This window comes from Cydia pomonella, chromosome 4 (assembly GCF_033807575.1).
Source record: "Cydia pomonella isolate Wapato2018A chromosome 4, ilCydPomo1, whole genome shotgun sequence".
Classification (NCBI taxonomy): Eukaryota; Metazoa; Arthropoda; class Insecta; order Lepidoptera; family Tortricidae; genus Cydia; species Cydia pomonella.
In genome coordinates this window covers 5,188,267-5,210,371 of record NC_084706.1, presented here as the reverse complement: position 1 = coordinate 5,210,371, position 22,105 = coordinate 5,188,267, and the positions used below count along the sequence as shown (strand labels likewise).

Below are 22,105 nucleotides of genomic sequence, written 5' to 3'. Positions count from 1 at the left end.
TTCGATTAGCCACAGAAAAAGACATGCAGGTACAAGTCGTAACAAGAATAGTGGGGATCTGTTTAAGGGAATAATCGGTATCGTATTCTGACAAGGAATAAAATAACCTAATATTATTAATGTACCTATTTTTATTCTAATTTTTATTTCTTTATGTTTATTTCATTTTGCACTTGTGTTTTACTTGAATTAGTTTTAATATTTTTATGTTAGGATGTTTATTTTTAACCGACTTCAAGATTTCAAAAAGAGGAGGTTATCAATTCGATTTTTTTTTAAATGTTTGTTACTCCATAACTCCGTCATTTCTGAACCGATTTTGAAAATTATTTTTTTGTTTGAATTTATATATATACAGATTGGTCCCGTTTTTATCAAAACTCAGTGCTGATGATGGGATCCATGAGGAATCGAGGGAACTCTTCAAATGTGAAAGGCATACATGTAGTGATTTTTGTATTTTCTTTAACAAATCAAGCATTTACATTTAAAAAAGTGACATTTGATGAAGTGGAACTGCTGATGATGATCAAAATGGAACTCTTCAACGACGCATAATACACGTTTGGCGATTTGTTCTCTTCGCTGTGTTTCTTAAGCAAATTAGATTTTCAAGACAAATTTTTGTCATGTTCGAGTTCTGACGATTATGTCCAGGAGGATATATTATATATAGTGATCTTAGTATTTTTGATCAACAGTATACAAGTATTTACATTTGTAAAAGTGACATTTGATGAAGTGGAACTGCTGATGATGAACAGAACGTTCATCATCATTCTGTTATGCACCCCGATATTGCGGCTATCTTACCAGTCAACCATAGGGCAAATCTAAAATGTGTCAAGGTGGGTGCAGTGACAAAAAGAAACATGTTACCTCCTTTTCTACATAATTAGGCGTAGGACGCTGTCTTTTTAATTTCATTGTATGACATCCAAAATCAACAATAACCGTTCTTTCACCGGTCTCCCTCATTGAAGTCGGTTTTTTTTATTTTATTATGTTATACGTATTTTCTGTATGCATGTACCTAGATTTAATATTGTTCAAACACAATGTAATATTGCTATTGAATAAATGATGATTATGATGATGAATTTCCTCCCGCGGACGAAACGGCTGTGGAATGAGCTCCCTTCCGAGGTTTTCCCGAGGGTCTACAGTATGGGGTTCTCCAAAAAAGGAGTATACAGGTTTTTAAAGGGTCGGCAACGCGTATGTAACACCTCTGGAGTTGCAGGCGTCCATAGGCTGCAGTGACTGCTTACCATCAGGCGGGCCGTATGCTTGTTTGCCACCGTCGTGGTATAAAAAAAAAAAAACCTGCTCATGCTAAATTAGTTATTGTTGAAAAATACTGTGGCTCTGCGCAATTTATTTAATTCATATGTTTATTTTTTTTTAAGAAAACGACTAAAGTTTTACTCAAAGCGTTTTATTTAGATGTATTTAATGATTTAAAAAGTGGTAATAATTTTGTAAAACTATTACCGACGTGAGCATGAACTGGTAAAGTTTTTTTTTTTTTTAGGATCAAAAATACACCGTTACCCAATCCAGCAGGTATATTATAGGCACTATTTACATGATGATGACGTTGATAATGGTAATATCGCTGAATTTTAATACTCTTATTTAAACGAAAAATTCTCGCCTCAAGTTTCATACGGTCGGATGTGAGAAAAACCAACTTTTCAGGAGAGCCAAAACAAAATTGTCAGTTTTGTTTGACATTATTGCATGAACTCTGAGGGCTAGAAATACCACTTTTTATATTGAAAAATGATGTTTTACCTTCTATTCTGGATAAGTGATATCGTTTTAGTACTTTTTATACTAATTAAAAGTCGGTATTTTATGCTAAATATATTAGATAGCATAAAGTCGTATTTTGATGTGCTTACGCTGATCATTTAGATTAATACAAAAAGTTAATTCACTATTTATTACCGTTATGTTAAAATGTCATTTTGGTCCACGTTATGGAATTTGTGTCGAGTATTCTCGATTTACACAAAGCAAACATTTAAATGGAATGGTTTATTCTTGTGTTATGGTAATAATTCTCGTAGAGTTTCTTTAATGGACTAAGTTACAAAAGTATTTACGCAAGACTGTCTATTCGAATGGTGTAAACATAATTTGTGGACAAAGTTGTACGTGTAACGGTTAAAGGGTGTTTCTACAACTGCTGGATTTAATTAAATCGTCGGTGGTGCCAGATCTCCTACGTCATCAAGAAATGGGAAAATTATTCTTGACAATTACCATACTCAGTGAAGCGCTGTCGTTTGTTTTAAGACGTTACCTACACGATGTTCAGACAGAAAGTCTAACGCAGCTACGAGTAAGAAGTCAATCTTAACAGTTATGAATTGACCCTTATATATATGAAACTAAGGCTATCATTTAAACGGTAGGTCTTAGCTTCGTAAATATAAGGCTCAATTCATAACTGTCAAGATTGACTTCTTAGCTGTATTAGACCATAATACGTTGTTTCCGGGTTACTGAAACGATGAAATGTTTTAACTGTGGCATTACGACAGTCTTTTGACTCGAAGTCGGGGTCGATCTATTATATTTTGCAAACCAAAATATATTGTATAGGTATGTTTATACACAAAGGTTTAGGTACATTATTTTTAAGATTCACATTGACTGACTACAAAGCTAGAAGTCCTGGGTTCGAATCCAGCCTATATTTATGTGTGTTATCAAGAAAATCTGTGTAATTAGATGTTTTCCATGTATGTATTTAAGTAAGGACATTGTTGCCTAGCCTATAGTTCAAGCTTTGCTTAGTTTGGGTCGATTTCTGTAAGATTTTTTTTTTTTTTTCCCCAAATACTCGTATTTATTTAGTGGGAGACCAATGAGCCTGACATCGATTACATTACTTATAATTTGTGTTATGCTCGATCCCGAGAGGTGCATTTGGAGCAGGAAGCCATGTAAAAAATGGCCATACCGCTGATAGATGGCACTAAGTGCAGATGGAGTTGTCCCCGAGAGTGTCTTTTCGCTGCGCCCCGTTGAACATGTGCCAATGAAAGCCGGGCTCCAGATTTGTTATAAAACGAATGAAGCTGAAAACAAGTTTTAATTCCTGAGCCGGAAAACAGTATTTTTTATGCTTTTCCATGTTCGACTGTTTATGACAGCTCACATAATCGGAAATCATGTAAGCTGGGCGCCATAATGTTTTTTGCCCATATGCTCATTTTATAACACTACATTTTTGCAGGCTGTTATTTAACTTGTCCTGTTATTATTTATTATCAAAATCCATTGATTGATTATGTAATATGTGTGACATTTGGGCTTCGAATTTGACAGTTCGGAGAGTGTGCTGAGGAATTGCACAACCTTATTCCTCCGTCCCCATTTCACCATCGAACTACCAGACAATCGGCACTTCGGCATCGCTTCATGGTAGGTATTCCACAAATACGCACGAAGCGTTTCGCTTCAACATTCCTTATGCGAACTGCCAAGGAGTGGAATGCCCTGCCCGAGTCTGTGTTTCCGTATGAGTACAATCTGAATCTCTTCAAGGCTAGAGTAAATAGGTATCTCATAGGCAAGCGTGCTCCACCGTAGACCGCATCATCACTTACCATCAGGTGTGATCGTGGTCAAACGCCTGCCTATCCTCCATAAAAAAAAAAAAAAAAAAAAAAAGTTGATATAGATGGCGCTGTACGGCTGCGTACATTACACAGATCTAGAATATATATTGCCTGTCAGAAACCAAAACGCGACAAAAATCGGAATGATATCAAGTGTAATCGGAAGTATTGAATTCAGAATTTATATGTGATTGAAACAATATGTATATTCCAGAATATAAACAAACACCGTATCACTTACATCATCCATCCGCGCACGGAATGCAATTATTACGAGTATGGTATTTAACTCACATATTGCAAGAGTTTATATCATTTACACCTCTGAATCAGTTTAGTTGTTTTCCTAATAGTAATAATAGAATTTTAGATCTAATATTTTGTAATTTCAATTGCAGTAGCTGAACGACCGCTCGTATAATATCGGTAACGAATATGTTCATCTAATTTCAAATTTCTTCAAAACAAGCGCGAAAATTGTGGGGGTAGTAACTGTAACGTCATAAAGTAGGCGGTACAATAGATTTTTTTTCTTAAATGTACTTGTGTGCTTATCAAATGAGATCAGCTTGTTAAGTAGATTCCAGATATACACCGTGGGCCAATTAAACCCGACAGATTTTAACCACGCATTCCTGAGGTCATAAGGAGCAAAAAATATTATATGAGTTTTGGCCAAATTCCCCAAAAAAAAATTATTTTTGCCGAAAAAAAAATTTCCTTTTGCGTTTTATGCACACGACACGTTATTTATTTTTACACCTTGGTGAAAAAAAAATCATTACAACGAATAAGTAAAGTTTTTTTTTATTTACAGACGAAAATTGCGAGTTTACTTTAAAAATTTAATATCTGTCAGTAGGTATGTCTAAACCAAGTCACATAGTGGCAGCGTCACAGCTAATAAGGCGTTTTTGACTAAGTTATAATAGAAACAAATTTTCATAGAAATTGTCATTATCTCTAAAACAAGACCGATTTCAGAAAACATTGTATGACATTTTAGTCTCTAAATGCGGTCAAGAATACACCTTTGAAATCTGTCGGGTTTAATTGGCCCACGGTGTATAACATACAATAATTTCCACTACTTGGTCTAACAAATTACTATTTCATCTCTCCTATTCGGAAAGTTCACCTTTCATAGGCTGATAGCCAGGTGGAAAGTATTTTATTAAATTTGTACTTCAAGCATTATGGCTAATAGCCATATATGCCATATTATTCAGTTTAAAGCTCTCATTAACTGTTAATTTCATTGCATTATTAAAAAAATATACTACTTGTATTTAATATTTTAAATGTATGAAATAAACATAAATATTAATGACTGTTTAAAATATTATCATTCCATTACGATCATTCATTCAGTTTCACTTTTTTTAAGGCGCGTATACATTAAGGCCGTTTCAGACACATCCCAATTAAAGATCGGATTGTGTATGGTTTAAATTTTTTTTCCCGATCAAAATATAAATGGCGCCAATTCCAGACATGATCATGACCTACATTTCGTGTGTTTGACTTTCCTCGTTGTCGAAATGAAAAGCAGAGTGTTTATGTTTAACTCGGGTAAAAGTAACCATCTCACCCTCGAATTCATTCGAGCGCCAAAATATCTCAGGTGATATGGTTCACTTTCCACCTTTGGTTAACAATCTACTATATAACGTTCAATAATAATTTACCCAGATATATCAAAAAATAAGAGAAATACATAACAGTATACTTTTCTGTTTCTAAAATACTATTTTTTACTGCAAATATACCATGCCATTCCAAATATATAACTAACATACTATAGTTTTCACTACTCACACTACTCAGTCTAACAAATTATTACAAAACACCCATCAATTTTACTTTTCAGAGACATTGTTAGACCAAGTATTGAAAATGGTATAGTTTGTTATTATATTATATCAACGCCAAACGTTAAACACCAAAAACAAACGTTAAGGACGCGTTTATGCGACAGATTAGAAGGAGATGGTTGTATGAATATTTGCATCATGTGTTGACTGTTCAGTGTTCAGTGATATTTCTAAAATATTATGTGCCACTATAAATGCTGCTTTTTGTATTTTCATTCAAGCCAGCCGCTAGAGACAGCTATGAAGCTCCAAAGTGGTCACATCTTTTTATAAGTAGTCTACCTCTTTCGCACATGACATGGTTCATATTGTGATGACATCTCTTTTGCACGCTTCAATCTAACGTTATCTTTAAACGTAAACGACGTTCTAGCCTCTGGTTTTCAAAAGTTGGCGTTTGACAATTCAGTGACGACGAAACTGGCGCAGTACGCAGCGCCATTTGGTTAACTTGTCAAACTTGGAGGCTGGTTTATTTTTAGACTTTACCTCGCTAATTACATCAATAAATCTTTTTTTTTTTCAAATCAAATCAAATCATTTATTTGCTAGAATACAGTCAAGTGGATGTTTTCAAATACATTTCAAAGAACAGTGTATTCAGCCAGCTAACGGGAATACAAATCTTATATTCATAAATAAAATTAATCTAATGTATACTAAATTTAATAACTATGCGGCATATGGTCAAAATATTCATTTAAAAAGTAAAAAAAGCATTTTGTACTAAAAAAATCCAATAAATATTTCCTATATACAGGCATTTCAGATTCTCTTATTGAATTGGGTAATTTATTATACAATTTGGGTGCCATACCATAAACACTTTTTGCACGCAGGGCTGTGTTTAATTGCTGATATGAGATTTTGTGTCGCTGCCGTGCACTATTATAAACAAGAAATTGATTAATATTTCATTTAACATACATAGCAATTTCAAAAATTTATAAATTTATTATTTGAAAATATTAACACGGTACAGTTAATATTTTCAAATTAATAAAATATGGCTTGCATGATTCAGGTATCTTTAGTCCACAAGTAGAACGCAAACACTTCTTTTGAGCCTGAAAAACCAATTCCTAGTCGGTTGAGCTACCCCAGAACATGAATCCATAACGCAATGTAGCTGTTACATATGCGTGATAGGCAGTAAGGACCTCAGTCCGACTTACAATTTAATTTAATTTATACAATGCATATGAAAAGCTATTTAATTTCTTACATATGGTATCAATCTGGGTTTTCCATGACAATTTATTATCTAAATTTAATCCTAAAAATTTCGTACTATCTGTTTCCTGAATTACATAATTATTATATGTCAGAGTAATATCATTCATCATGTTATTTGTTCTTTGGTAAAAATTCATATTTTTTTTTCTAAATTTATATGTAGATTATTGCAGTTTAACCAATTGATTATTAATTCTAATGTATTATTTATATTGACTTGACATATCTCTGGATCTTCTTCAGTCAATATAACCGTGCTGTCGTCGGCAAAGAGAACCATTGGGTAGTCTATAGCCTGTGGTAGATCATTTATGTAGATGGGAATAATAATGGACCCAATACGCTTCCCTGCGGGATGCCACGACTAATTTCTCTGAATTTTGATGAAAGAGTAACTTCGCATCTCGTTTTTAAACTTACGTAATCTATTTGAACAAATTGTCTTCTACCAGCTAAATATGACATAAGCAAATCGTGGATATTGCCGCGTATTCCATAGCTATATAACTTCCGCATTAAAATATTGTGGTCAACTAGGTCACAGGCCTTGGTTAAGTCCATGTTGCACAAAGCACAAACTGGTTGTCTTTTATCCATATTTGGCACTATTACCTTTAATAAATCAAAAATAGCCATATTTACTGATTTATTTTTGCGGAATCCCTTCTGTTCTTTATTTAAGTATGTAGGTTTATCTTCCAAAATTACCCAACGCTGAATTAGAACCACTTCCCGATTCTTTGGTACACTTATGAAAGACCGGTGGAAATGTAATATTATCCGATGGCGGAAACTGAAGGTGGCTATAGGAACTATCTTATAAAATAATAATAATAAAGACATAGGAATGTGTCGACCTCATTGTTCGCTGGTTTTCCCAGGGCAATCAGTTAACGCAAAGCATCTGGGTGAGACAGGGCCCTCTGCCTCTGGCCGTCCAAAGTGGGGCTGCATTCTCGAGACTTTAATAATCGGATTAAAATTTTACGGAGATGAGATAGGTAACCGGTATTTATTTATTACTGCAAAAATAAAACTTTTTTTGTGGTTATTGGCGGTTATTGACTACGAGTAATAATCAAACTGGTGGCGTGGCGCTGTGCCCGGGCGCCTGAGTTAATTTTTGGGTGAAGAACAATACAATGCCCCTTACTTCTCTCTATTCTATTAAAATAAACGAATACAAACTCTTTACAAATATATTTATCAAATTATAAAAAATAGTTATAAAATCATATTACTATTATCTCTTGAATTTCAGAAAATTGTTCTGGACCATTTTCTTGGCTCTGAAATATTAAAAAGAGAGATTATGATTTACAAATATAACACATGTTACGAATATAAGACAGAAGATAACAATATAAGACTGATTGCATTATATTAATACAATTTACATAAATACGGGTAGTGACCTTGGTTACGAAACTGGAGGTTCCGGGTTTAAATTTCGGTAAGGGCGTTATTTTATTATTTATATGTTTATCACAGATGTGTTCCTGAGTTATGGACGTTATCTATATATGTACTTAAGTAAGTATATATTTATCTAAAGTATATCTTTGCTTAGCACCCATAGTACAAGCTATGCCTAGTTTGGAGCTAATAGGTCAAAAACTATGTTGGTGCCTCGTTGTTTGACATCTGCTGCATCAGCAGTGAATCCGTTAGCAGCAATGAATCCAAATACATATTAGGGGTAGTCCAGGAGTTTCTCAAGTGGGGGACTTCAACTTTTTTTGAAGTGCACAAATCAAAATCACCTAACGATTCGAGCATGACCAATGCATGCCAAAAAATGAATATTTTGAATTTGGGCACTGTTTTTTATTTTTTAATTCTCCCACCAGGATTTTTCTCCCAGACTCCCCCACTGTTTGTATCACTATTTCTGGCATAAGTCAGGACATGTCTTTTAAAACACAGTTCGGCCGTGACATGACCTATCACAAAAAGACCTAGTCACATTATGTCACGTTCTCAAGTTGAATCAGCCCGTTGTTCAGTGATTTAAAGCATTGCAGCGGTGGTGCAGACTGCATTGATGCAATTATCCAGGATATTTACATTGAAACCTAGGGGCATGGTACTGGGGGCACGGGCTGCCAAGATGAGCCAAGCGAAGCGCAATGGCACTACCTACCTTTTTATCGAAGCGCTTCGTCGTTTTTTTAACCCTCATAACTTGAGTTTGAAATTCAAATTCAAAACGCTCCACACGTCCAGTTCTCAGCAGCTGGGTACATTGCAACGGATATAAGATGCCGTTTAGCAGATAACACTCTTAATACCCTTTGTTTTTTTTTAAATCGCCTGTAATACTCTCTAATTCCTTATTATTTTGATTCTTATTACAGTTATACTTATTGTTTTGATTACCTTTGTTAATTTCCAAGGAAAACTGATGATGATTTAGTTAATAATATTAAAGATAAAAGGTTTTTGTTTTCTGTCTATTAATATGTTATTTTAATTAACGTCACCATCACAAACATGCCGTTATTATAGTTTTAATTCAATCGAATTTTACCTTTTGTTTAATCTACTCGGGATCCCGAAAATTCCGGGATCCCGCGGGATTGATATTTCTAATTCCGCGGGATCTCGAATTTGCAATCCCGAGTCGGGATTGCATTCACTAGTTTGAATATAATGGAATTATGGTATACCAGATAAACAAAATTCTTGGAATATGATGCCAATAGTAAATTTATCAAACATGGAAAGATTCAATTACATAGCTTTTATACTTTAGAGTTTATTGGTATCTAAAAAACCCCGATTTCGTCACTGACTCACTCACTCACTGATGATCATCAAAACTCTTAGGGTACTTCCTGAAGTCATAGGAAGCTTTGGTATGTAAGCTGGTATTAGTACACAAACAACAACAAAATTCTAAAACTCGGAACTTTTATCCCCCAACCCCTTAAACTAGGGAATTAAAGTTTGTATGAGACTTCCGCAAATTTTGATGCTAGAGGTCTGACAATTTATATCTAGGGACACTTTGCTATAAGAAATAAAATACGTATTTCAGGATTTTTAGTGAATTAAATTGGGGGATGGAAGATTGTAATAAGCAACTTACAAAAAGAAGTAAAAGCCCACCAAAAATATTTTCATGTCAAATGTTGCCAAGACGAAACCACAAGGCTCGCACTGTTAAAAAGTTATCAGATGTCATATAGAGCCAAGCTTCTAGTGGTTTCGTCTTGGCAACATTTTATATAAAAATGTTATTGGTGGGATTAACATTTCCTGCAACTATGCTGTTGAAATGGGAACGTTATAGGCCTACGACTTATCTCACGGCGGTTGGTAAAGAAAATGTGCGGTGATCTTCTAGTAAAAGTTAGCTAAAGAAATATATATATATATAGCCCTCCAACGGCGGAGTCCTGCAACGTGCCAATGCCAATCGTTAACGTAGCGTAGTCATCTCTCTCTATCACTTTTCCATATTAATGCGACAGTGACAGTTGCGTTCTGTTCGCAACGAAGCGTTAACGATGGGCACGTTGGCTACGCACCCTGAACGGGCTACCCCCTAGCGGCGGTACCCGTCCCATTTCTCGAGTATAAGCAATCTTAGAAAGACGGCGTCTTTAACCAACTCTCGTTTGTTAGTTTGCTGATCATAATAACTTCATACCAATTAAACTGTAGAAAACTGTAGTCACCCTTACCGTTTTCATAGCACGGAGTTCGACGACGCCGTGGTGAGTTGGGACGGCTCGGCTAGTCGAAACCTCGACCGTCGTCGTGCCGATGAAGGGGTTGAGGGTGTATTTGTTCTCGTAGAAAGCTACAAGCTTCATCATCAAGATGCCGTTCAGGTTATTTTGTGTCTTACGAACGGTCTGAAAACACGTTAGTTTGTTTATTAATCTCTTTGTATGTATGGATGTATAAACTCTTTATTATACAAAACAAAAAACATAAAAATGTTACAGGATCGGCAGTACAAAGGCGAACTTATCCCTTTAAGGGTTTTCTTCTAGTTAACCTTTGAGTAGATGAGAATTGATGAAGAATGGTAGACAAATATAGTACTAAGTATAATATACTAGAGGAAAGTCAATAAAATTATAAATTAGGACGATCATAAAAGAAAAAAAAATTAGAAGTAACAGCATAATAAATATATAGAATACCTACGTTTTATACAATAAATATATAATATATTTATAGTCACAAACAAGTTAACTCTGGTCCACAGCTTCTTTAACTGCTGCGATTGCCTTATTGGGGAAGGCAATGGACCGCTCGTTCCGCAAAAGATTTACCATACGCACGAGATTTGTGATGAGATGTTTACAGTGCAAGATTGGCACTCCATCGAAGGCGATGGCCACCACCATCGGCCATTCATTTGAATTTTTATAAGAGATAAAGAGGAGAAAAAAATTGATTGGTTTTTGAAATAAATAGATTTTTTATTCCCTCTCCATACATTTTTTCGAAAAAAAAAAAAACATAACTCGACACTCTTAATGCTAAATTGTCCCAAATTCAAAAGTCAATCAATGTCGATGAGAGCCCAATTTCAACACACAGTACGCCCCGCTGCACGCTCAACTCGAGCGTCACTCAGGCCTTACCCTAAGGACATTATCATTAGAGCGTCTTAGAGTCAACTGTCAGCCTACAACTTTGTTTATACTCCTAATTATTTTAGGGTATTTTATATGTCCGAATATTTTTTACTTATCGTTTTAACATGGCCCCAGAGTGCCTACCGCGAAAATCTAAAATCGTCTTTCTATCGCTCTTGCGTTTTTGACCGAGATATAACACAAAAAAACATTTTATTCCGGAGCTGAATGTCTTAGGCCATAAGAAGTCATTTTAATTTAACGCCGAAGAAGTCGCGGATTAACGGCCCGATTAAAAGAATGAGTAAGACACGTTTAAAGATCTTGGAAAGATCTTTAAAAGATCGATAACTAAACGACATGTCAAAATTGACGTTTATTACGAATTCCGGTGTGATCCCAATAAGATCTATCTACGATATTTCTAACGTGAAAGTGACGTTGATTGACCGAATCCAGCTGCTTCCAACAATTATACGACATACAAACGATATCTAAATGAGAACTTATCTAAACCAGAACTTATCGTTATAGTATTTAATTCTTCGAATCGGGCCGTAAGTCCTGTACATATTTAAATATCAGACGAGGTATAGGGGATAACAATAATATACTTACTGACTTCGTAAGGACTGAATCCACTCTTGGAAACATGCAATCTCTTTCCGTCGTGCTGGGTTCGTTGAATTTTTGCCGGTATTTATAAACGCGCGATCCCATATTTTGTAGAAAATCTACAAACTCATCCGAAAATTGCACTGGATTGATTTCCTGAAAATATTTTCAACTTATTAATACGAAAACAAAAAAATCGGAAAACATATATCGCAATACCCACTACATTTGGAGCGGCGGGCTGAAAGTCGAAACTCAAAGTAAATACAATGATTAACGCGATGTTTTGACGACGCGGCCTATTCATGGAAACTGCTGTTAATCAGCGAAATGAAAGAAATCAAGAGTCCGTCCTGCCACAAGAACTATAGGTATCTGATAAGGTTTGCACTTGTAGTTTTTTATCTTTTTCGTCATTGAATACGAACTGGACACGTAACAGTCACATTCATATTTTTAATCATTCTTTTTGTACGCGAGTTGGATACAGTCCCACAAACACAAGCGACATTTGCAAAATCAATTTGAACCTGCAGGTTATAGCGCGAGGATACAGTAATATAAACAATTGAATGAGTCGAATGTCACTTATGTTATATAGGTACGATGTACAACGTAATTAAGTAAGTAAGTAAATATTCTTTATTGCACCACAAAGAAGACAAATTAAAAAAAAAACAGATTTACAATGTAAAGAAAGGTAGCAACAGGCGGTCTTATCGCTGTAAGCGATCTCTTCCAGACAACCTTAGGGTAGCAGGATATAAAGAACAGTAAGTTTTTAGAACAGGTAGTGCACGAATGAATTAGAGGAATAGGAAAATTACACATACATCAAGCAGACAGTACATACAGTACATTTACAATTTAAATAAACATATAAATATAACAATACATACCTATATTAAAATAAATAAATATTAGATACATATCTAAATATACATACATACATAATATAACACAGCGGCACATTAAGAAAGAGACAAGTAATGATTTTTCAGTAGGGTTTTAAAACTTTGAAGAGTTTTCGCACACCTAATATCTAAGGGCAGGCTGTTCCACAGCCGAACAGCTCGAAAAGTGAAAGAGTCAGTATAATATTTTGTAGAGGATGGAGGGGGAACAAGTAGATATTTCCGTGAAGGCCTGACGGAGGAGAGATATGTAAAACGCTCTTTAAGATATGGGGGAGTAGAGGGGTTGAAAAGAACGCTATAAAGAAGATTGAGAATATGAGAATTACGACGAAGACGTATAGGGAGCCACTTGAGCTGGACACGGAAGTTGGAAATATGGTCAAATTTGCGAAGTCCAAATATAAATCTAATACAGAGATTTTGCAAGCGCTCAAGTTTGTTGAGCTGGTCCTTGTTGTGTCCTTGGTTGGTGTTGGTTTGTTTGTCGTGAAAGTATTTAACAGCGCTGTGATTTCTTTATTCGTTGTCGGCGAGCTGTTGCCGTGATCTTGCTAGGTTACGCTAACGTGTGCGAGTAAATGCAAGTGGAGTCAGAGGAAATCAGAGGGAAGGTTTAATGGTTTCGCCTTGATCCTAGCGCTCGCTCGCAGTTACACTGCTAGATTTATTAGTTCAATTACCCGGGCAATGTTCGGAGTCGCTTCGCTTGCTTGCGCGCAGACACCGGCTAAATTCAACTCAGGTCGTAAGCACACTGCTTTTTATACCTAGAGATCATTCAATTTCGTTAAAGTTTTAATAGATATTTACTTCAAGAATTATTTTTAGGCAATATATTAAAAAATAAGTATGTCTACCTAAACATATAGGTAGAGGAACACCGGGTAATCACGAACGCTGGCTAATCGCGAACGTAGCTGTTTCACCAAGTTAGAAAGACATAACATGATTTCACTCATTGCCATCTTAGAAATCATGCTACCACTACTGCCAAGCCACTAGCGGAGCGTAACGGGTGTTCACAGGATTCAGACTAAAAGTAATTCATATATTTGCTTACTTTTGTTGCAATTTTTCCCATAAATTAAACAAATCGTAACTTATAAAGTAATAATAGTTGTAACACGACATTTATTTTAAATAATTAGTAGTTGGGGGTACAATTACAAGAAAACTTACGGCCGGGCCAAACATTATATAAAATTATTATTTTTTGTTTTATTACATTGGTGGGTATAAGCACCAGAGCGGTCTAGCGGTAAGAGCGTGCGACTTGCAATCCGGAGGTCACGAGTTCAAACTCCGGCTTGTACCAATGAGTTTTTGGGAACTTATGTAAGGAAAACATCAAGACGAAACCGGGTTAATCACAAATAGGCCTAGTTTACCCTCTGAGTTGGAAGGGCAGATAGCAGTCGCTTTCATAAAAACTAGGGCCTACGCTAATTCTTGGGATTAGTTGCCAAGAGGACCCCAGGCTCCCATGAGCCGTGGCAAAATGCCCGGACAACGCGAGGAAGATGATGATTGGTGGGTATTGGCATGGTGAACAAATTGAGTGGGTCAATTACGAACGTTCGGCATTGAGCCCCCCTCCCCACCATATAGAATCTACTCCACATAAAATGTATAAACACGTCATCAAAGGGATCAAATAAAAAAGGGCACATGTTTTTTGTTATATTTTTCTGAGAACATCCTTTTATATATTTCCTATTATTTTATCGTGTAATGTATCGGATTAATGCTTTCTTTCTGTTTCTCGTATATATGTATTTAGCAGATTATAAACATAAATGTCTTATATGTCCTAAAGAAAAAATCGGCCAAGTGCGAGTCGGACTCGCACAGGAAGGGTTCCGTACCATTATCTAAAACCACTTTTTTGTATGGGAGCCCCCTTAAATATTTATTTTATTCTTTTTTTTACTATTTGTTGTTAATAGCGCCAACAGAAATACATAATCTGGAAAAAATTTAACTGGCTAACTATCACGGTTTATGAGATACAGCCTGGTGACAGACGAACGGACGGACGGAATAGGGTCCCGTTTGACCCTTTGGGTACGGAACCCTAAAAACGTGTAACAATTTTTGCATAAAAGCTAAAAATATGGAAATTGCTTCTTTAAATGCGAATTTTTAGTTTTTTACGAAATCATGGATTACTTTTTTTGTTATAACTAATTAAAACTAATAATTCAAAAACATGATAATATAATGTTTACGCTCAGCACTATAAAATCACAAATGAAAAAAAAAATTGCATATTTGTAATAAAAAAAAATTGATCTGTTCTCTAGTTGTCCGTATATTTAGCAAAGTGCTCGGCTCGTGGCGAGGAGGCGGAAGCCGCAAACACCCCCTGTCGATGAAACTTGGCCAACTTTCAAATTTGTGGGTTGGCGCACTCGGAGCTACACTCGTCCAGCAACGCTTTTCCAATATGCTGCCATTTCAATTATATGGAATATACATATAACAATTGTAAACATATGGATGGTACTCTTTTTCTCTTAAGGTGTGGTGGGGTCACCCAGCATAGTTTATGAAAAATTGTGGCGCTTTTTTAAGTACATCATAACGCGGTTGTCAAATACCTATATAAATAGCCTTAAATCTCGAGGCCTTTCTATATAGTAACTTCGTCAATTCGAAACTTGATTAAACAACTTTCGCTCAATAGGAAAAAACGAACAGAGTTTGTCCGCGATTATCTCGTGTTTAGTGCAACCAATTTTGATGCGGTCTTCAGAAAAGTATTTGTTATATTCTAGAGAAGGGTTTAGTATACTCAGATAGTTTTAAAAGACAATTGGACCCAGTAGGTGGCGCTGCCATCGCCTAAAGGTACTTCAAGACGTATACTTCTCACGAGGGCGCCTGATCTTCGTCGTTCCCAAAGCTCGAATTTTAAGGAACTTTAACATTGATCCCAGAGATAGTACGTGTCAAATTTGTTTACTGTCACCATTGTTTGAACCCCATTTGAGATCTGTTTTTGCAATCACAATATTTAGCCCTAAACATTTTTCCTCCGTCAATTTTAGTAAATTTGTATTGCACAGCACTCGTGTACCAATTATGGATCCACTGATGTCTGTTTGATTGGCATCCGCTCAATAATTTAGGCGCTAGAAGAAAAAAAATATGATTTAATATTCGGCGTCCTCTCAAGGCGGCTGTACTGATTTTTCTTTAATAAAACAAATGTAAACCGGTTGTGGAGGGCAAGATGAAATTACCGATATGTTATTTTCCTAGATAACGTAGATTTAGAGTAAAATGCGAATTTCTCCAGGATGGTACACATTTTCCAAGATGGCTGCAATTCCTCGAGGTCCCCAAATGTCAAATGGTGTGGACATGAAAAAGGTGCCTTTAATTTACATACAAACCAAATTACAGGACTATTCCAGAAATTTCGAGGTTTGTTCTATTCCGATTGTGCTAATACTGGACTAATATGGGATGAATAACCGGACGCCTGCCTAGTAAAACCGTATACCGGCTGATGGTGACATCAAAGAGCGATATCTAGTGTGGCTCAACGGCAACACTGGTGTGAGGACTGAGGGTGGAGAGATGTCACTGTACTTTAAACATATAGCCGACTCGTCACTTACATTTACAAATCTACCCTCGAAAATGCAGCTCCAGTCAGCTCTCGTGACTTTACTCTGGACAGCCGGTTATGTCAAGCCAGAGGCAGCGGATCCTGTACTGTTTAACGAAGATCTAGTGGGCTGGTTCATTGAGAAGAAGAATAGATCCCACTGAAATATAAATAAATAAATAAATATTATAGGACATTATTACACAAATTGACAAAGTCCCACAGTAAGCTCAATAAGGCTTGTGTTGAGGGTACTTAGACAACGATATATATAATACATAAATATTTATAAATACTTAAATACATAGAAAACACCCATGACTCAGGAACAAATATCCATGCTCATCACACGAATAAATGCCCTTACCAGGATTTGGACCCGGGACCATCAGCTTCGTAGGCAGGGTCACTACCCACTAGGCCAAACCAGTCGTCAAACAAAATATATTTTGATGTAAAATGTTGCCAAGACAAAACCATACGGCTCGCACTGTCAAAAAGTTATCATATCTCATGTAGAGCCAAGCTTCTAAATCTACAAGACCTAACTTCACAAACTGTACACCTTAGTCAAAATATGTGGCTTGGCCGTTTCGTTACTACAAGAACTATTGTATTACAGAAAAGTAATAATCAGATAATTCATTTTTCACGTTACGTCCGTTACCATAACCCGAGAATTTAGTTTATCTGGTATAATCCAAACCCTCTGATATAATAGTTATGAGGGTTCAAAAAAACGACGTAGCGCTTCGAGAAAAGGTCGATAATGCCCTTTCGCTTCGCTTGACTTGTCTTGGTGGGAAGATTCTGGACAGGACATGGAGTCTTAATTTAGACCTTTAGTTATTTATTATGTGTTAAAAAAAAAACAAATTGATCAGTGAACTTGCCTGGATCCCGACCGAGGACCATATGTATATACTTTTAAAAAACATATATGGTATGTATTTTCCGACGCTACCCTACGATATTCAAAGAAACAGAATCACTTCCATATGTTTGGTTTCTTCGCTCATTAACTTTTTAACTTTAAAAAATACTCAATTTTCATTTGTTTCAGGTTTGACGATTGCAAATGCCCTGTTTTCTAAAAATAGACAAAAATGGCTTGGAAAATTTATAGGTACTTATAATGTTCTTAGAAAACAAGATTTTTCAGTCATCAAAACTGAAACAAATGAATATTTAGTATTTTTCAAAAGGTACGAATATTAGCTTTCATTTGATAGCATGTTCTTCAGCATTGCATGAAAATTTAAAAAATGAATGAGTGAATACTTTGTTGCGTATTGGGACCGTGCGAAGTGCATGGTGGGGGTAAGTAAAGCGATCCCAGCGCATAAGGTGGTAAAAATTTGAACTAACTGCGGATAGTGTCTTTAACATTTCGTCACAAATTATATGGCTCGAAATGATAAAGTTTCATTTACGATTTCTCCTGAAATATTCATTTAAATTGTATGGTGTAAGGGAACATTGTAATCTGTATGAAATGCTTAATATAACTAACGTACTTAATGTACGATACCTACACAATTTTATCATTTTTCCTTGTCGTAGAAAAATATAAAATATAGCTCTCATTTTTTGCTAGGTACTAATTTAAGGGCACGATATACTAAATTACCGATGCTCATGGCATATTGATTGAAATAGAGCTAAAGCTGCTCTCTCATATTTTTCTCGCGTAGCGTACCTACCTATAGTTCAATAACTTTATTTTGTAACATTATTTTATCAGTTGTATTTAACCATGGGACTCACAAAAAGGGGTTTAAACTAAGTTGTAGGAATAGAATAGGTATGTCCAACCCTACTACTTACACTTGATGTTTATTACTAATGTATCCGTGTAAATAGCTTTGCAAATGCCGCATATTACGTGATCTTTTTCTAGAAGTTAAGAATGGAAGAAAGAAAGTTATCCTTAAAAGATAGACATTTAACATCGCGGACTTTTTTGTAGACCTATGAATGAGAAACAACCCCACCATACATTGTGTTGTTATAGCTCAAACGGATTAGGCAGCGTTTTCGATTAAAGCTCCTAGCCAGCGTGATTTTTTTCCGACAACATCGTTATATTTCAAACAATTTACACAAAACCTTAACAAGTTACATACTTAAGCCTTCCTTAAGAATCACTCTATTAATAGATGAAAGTCGTATGAAAATCCGTTCAGTAGTTTTTAGTTTTGGAGTAGTTTTATAAGATGTCGTGAATTGACGTTTTCCCCTAGACTTGCGGACACTAGGTTGCCAGACAGTCGTGCACGCTCCCAATACAAGCTTGCATATACTTATTTATTATAAAATATCAACATAAATTATAAAAAAATAAATGAATACAACGAATACCATTAATAATCATATCATTAATAATAACTATGTGATTTCAATGTCCATATATCCATGACTGAGCGGAGAAGCCAAACATGTCAAGTGATTCCGTTGTTTTGCACGCAAGTGTATTTTGCCGGTAGTTAATTGGCTGAAGTAATAAAGGTGCTCTACTACAGCAGCTAAATATACAATCTTGAGGAAATGGAGAAAGGTGACGATATATTAATTACACAACAAAATTGCACTGCATACTGGTTTGCGTAGAAACCAAACGATTCTTAATTAGTACCTTTAGATTTTGCTTGTAAATAAACTATTTTTATCTTTGGGATATAGGGAAAACAAAAATGCTAATAGCCACAAATAAATCGGGCTGGTTTTGGCAAAAGATTTTTTTTAGTTATAAAACTCGTAAAAATATAAGTCTTTGTATAGTCATCGACGAAACAGTTATTAGTCGATCAATATATTTTATATTTTAATAAATTATGTCTATAACATTCAACAGATTTTTACACATGCTACTAAAAACAAAGTAACATACCTAATTAATTAAGCCTAATGAAAATAGAACTAAAAACTCCGCCATTTTGAAAAAAAATAACAACTACAGTTTTTCTCTGTTACTATAACTACAGTTGTATTTTTTGTTAAAAAAAATCACATCGCTCAATCAATTTTACGATAATCGGTTGAAAATTGCAACCTAGGTAAAGGAGAAAAGCCGAATAGCATTTTTGGCCAAGCTGAAACTGAGACGCTTCGCCATCGCTCGGTCAATAAATATTAATACAGGACTTCCTAATCACAATTTTTTTACTCCATGTATTTTCGTAATATTTTCCGTAATCGTAACCAACAATCGCAGCCGATATAAAGGTGGACGTAAAACAATTCAGGTCAGAGTCTCGTTATATTGATGGAGCGCGTTCGAACGTGAGATAGTGTCCGAGCCGGGCCGCTCCTGTCTGTAGCTTCATGAATATTGTAGGAGCGCACGGCCGGCATCCTCCAGATTCCATACTTGTATCCCAGGCTTTATGTATACGGTGTATACCAGTTGTGAGATGTGTGGCCTGATAGTCTTGCTTTTTGTTTACGGACAAAAAGTTGTGGTTTCTGTGACAGTGTGGGGCGCCATTTTGAAATGGGAGTTCGAAGTTTGAATTCAAGGCGACCTGAATGCAGCCACGCGGTTTAATTTGGAATTCTTTTTTTTTTAAGAAAATAAAAGTAATTAATACTTAATGAAGATAAAACTATTAGCACTGTTTAGTAAAACAATTGTATTTAATTAACAAAATACGCAGAGTACAAATCTTTATTAGAATAGATGTACGGAAACATAAATAAAGACATGAGGTACCTACTAGGCGGCGCATGCACGACAAATACAGCATCGTCATGTGTCCACGGAACGTCAGTAACCCAGCTATCACCGGCCTGCAAAAAAATTTAATATGTAACTAAATACAGCAACATAAAAATACAACAAGAACGTTAAAATAAATACCTATTAAGAATAAAAAACCATGAGTAACCTAGTCTTAAAAAAGAAAATAATACTATAATACAATACACACTGGATGCTGCGGGTTGCATTCAACTGACAACCAAAAAGTAAGCAGAAGCTTAATAATCAATCTTAATGTGTTATTAAAAAGATACGCACACACAAAGCGAACAAGATGCACCGTGCGTCATATCAAGTTCATATCATGCCATTGACAAATCTAGTTGACAATTTTTAACGTCGAATAGGCCTTTAAAGCCCGAGTGGAGCGACGATATAATACGTCAAACCGCCGTCTGCGGTTACCGCCCCCACCCCGCCAAAATTGACACCATTTATCTGAAATACTCTGCGTAGGCCGTTGATCAATTGCTCTGTCTGACAAAAATGCGCTTAAGTGCACGTATTAAAGTTAAAATCCTTATAATTCGCTTAATACATCACACACGGCTAAACGATAAACATATGTGCATGTCGTAATAAAGCGTTAAATTAATAATAATTACAAAACCTGGCCGCGTAACAAATTAACTAGGAAAATTTAATAATTGCTAACCTTCAAATCGTTAAAAATCCTAGGTATACATATGATCAAATAAACCTAAAGATTTTCAAATCCCTATAAAATGATACTTCACTCGATATATAACTCCGATTTTCATTTTATTTTTATTTTTACGATAATATATGGGATATGATTATCATCATATTGTTTATTTATTAATGTCATGTCTTTCTTGACACTTTGACAATTAAGTTGACACGTTTGGTCTCTAGAGTGCCAAAGGAAGAAACATACATACTCATACATATATAAACTGATAAACACCTAAACCTCCTTTGCGTTGTAGGCCAATCAAATTAGAGAGGTATTAAAATGATACCGTTTCGAGCTAAAAGCAAAAAAAAAAACTTTAAGTAAGAGCAAACATTTATCCACACCTTCTACCTCCTTAGATTGCGCAAACTCTGATGAAAAACCAAATGAAGGTATTAAACCAATTAGGCAATTAGGTACCAGCTTACTGGAAAGGAATTCCGAATAACGCTTTTTATGGATTCAACTTGATCTGCCTATCGCGCTGTTGGGTAAAAATAACCAGAGTATAAAAGCGATGTGGTTGAATGGCAACTCCGTGATAAACTGAAAGCTATTCGTCGGCAGTGCATCGGTCATTCGTATTTCGGGACGTGGCGAATATGGTATGCACGAGGGAGGTCGATAACGCGGCCGGGGGCCAATAGTCACGTAGAGCGAGTAAACTGTGCCGCGTTCATACTTTTCCCGTGCGATTGAATGTTTAAGAAATGTTAGTTTTATTTCGTTTACCTTTATGTCCAACGCGATAGACCCCCTAAAATTATGATTTAATATATGCTCAAAACGCAAACATTTTAAATATTATAATATTCATAAAAACACAGAAGAAGTAAATTAAAGTATAGAGAAAACACCAGGATTTTCAAAGTGCGACCGTTTATAAATAAGTAAAAATATTTAATTGTAAATGTGTAACTTTTTGCGTTAACAAACAAAATCTGATTGTATTGATCTTTATTAAATAGTACGTAGGGATTTACAATGATTTACATTATGGATTTTATGAGATGATGTTTTCGGCTTGGGCCCTAATCTGCTAAATAAAAGCAACTATGGGGTAAAGAAGTATATGGGTAGTGTAGGACGATCGATCGCGTGTGTGTGGCCTCAGATAACAAAATTAGCTGTTGCATGAATTTGAACCATATAAATAA

At 35.5% G+C, this 22,105-nt stretch overlaps 1 protein-coding gene across 4 annotated transcripts; it reads right to left on the bottom strand.

Moving 5' to 3' along the window:
- Positions 1 to 4,372: 4,372 nt before the first annotated feature.
- On the bottom strand, positions 4,373 to 21,732 carry LOC133516896 (uncharacterized). 4 transcript variants are annotated; one of them, XR_009799298.1, is made up of 6 exons: positions 20,907 to 21,732; positions 20,204 to 20,280; positions 16,502 to 16,651; positions 11,962 to 12,114; positions 10,435 to 10,608; positions 7,931 to 8,034 (listed from the first exon to the last, which is right to left on the bottom strand). XR_009799298.1 is itself a non-coding variant. In XM_061849933.1 (5 exons), exons 1-4 carry the CDS (start codon positions 20,241 to 20,243, stop codon positions 7,978 to 7,980), a joined length of 420 nt encoding a protein of 139 aa, XP_061705917.1. In that variant the 5' UTR covers positions 20,244 to 20,258; the 3' UTR covers positions 4,373 to 6,037; positions 7,937 to 7,977. The 4 variants fall into 4 exon arrangements, 2 of the variants coding, with proteins under 2 accessions (XP_061705917.1, XP_061705916.1); XM_061849933.1 differs by lacking the exons at positions 16,502 to 16,651; positions 20,907 to 21,732 and adding an exon at positions 4,373 to 6,037 and having other exon boundaries at positions 7,937 to 8,034; positions 20,208 to 20,258; XM_061849932.1 differs by lacking the exons at positions 16,502 to 16,651; positions 20,204 to 20,280; positions 20,907 to 21,732 and adding exons at positions 4,373 to 6,037; positions 12,182 to 12,536 and having other exon boundaries at positions 7,937 to 8,034.
- Between the last annotated feature and the right edge of the window lie 373 nt (positions 21,733 to 22,105).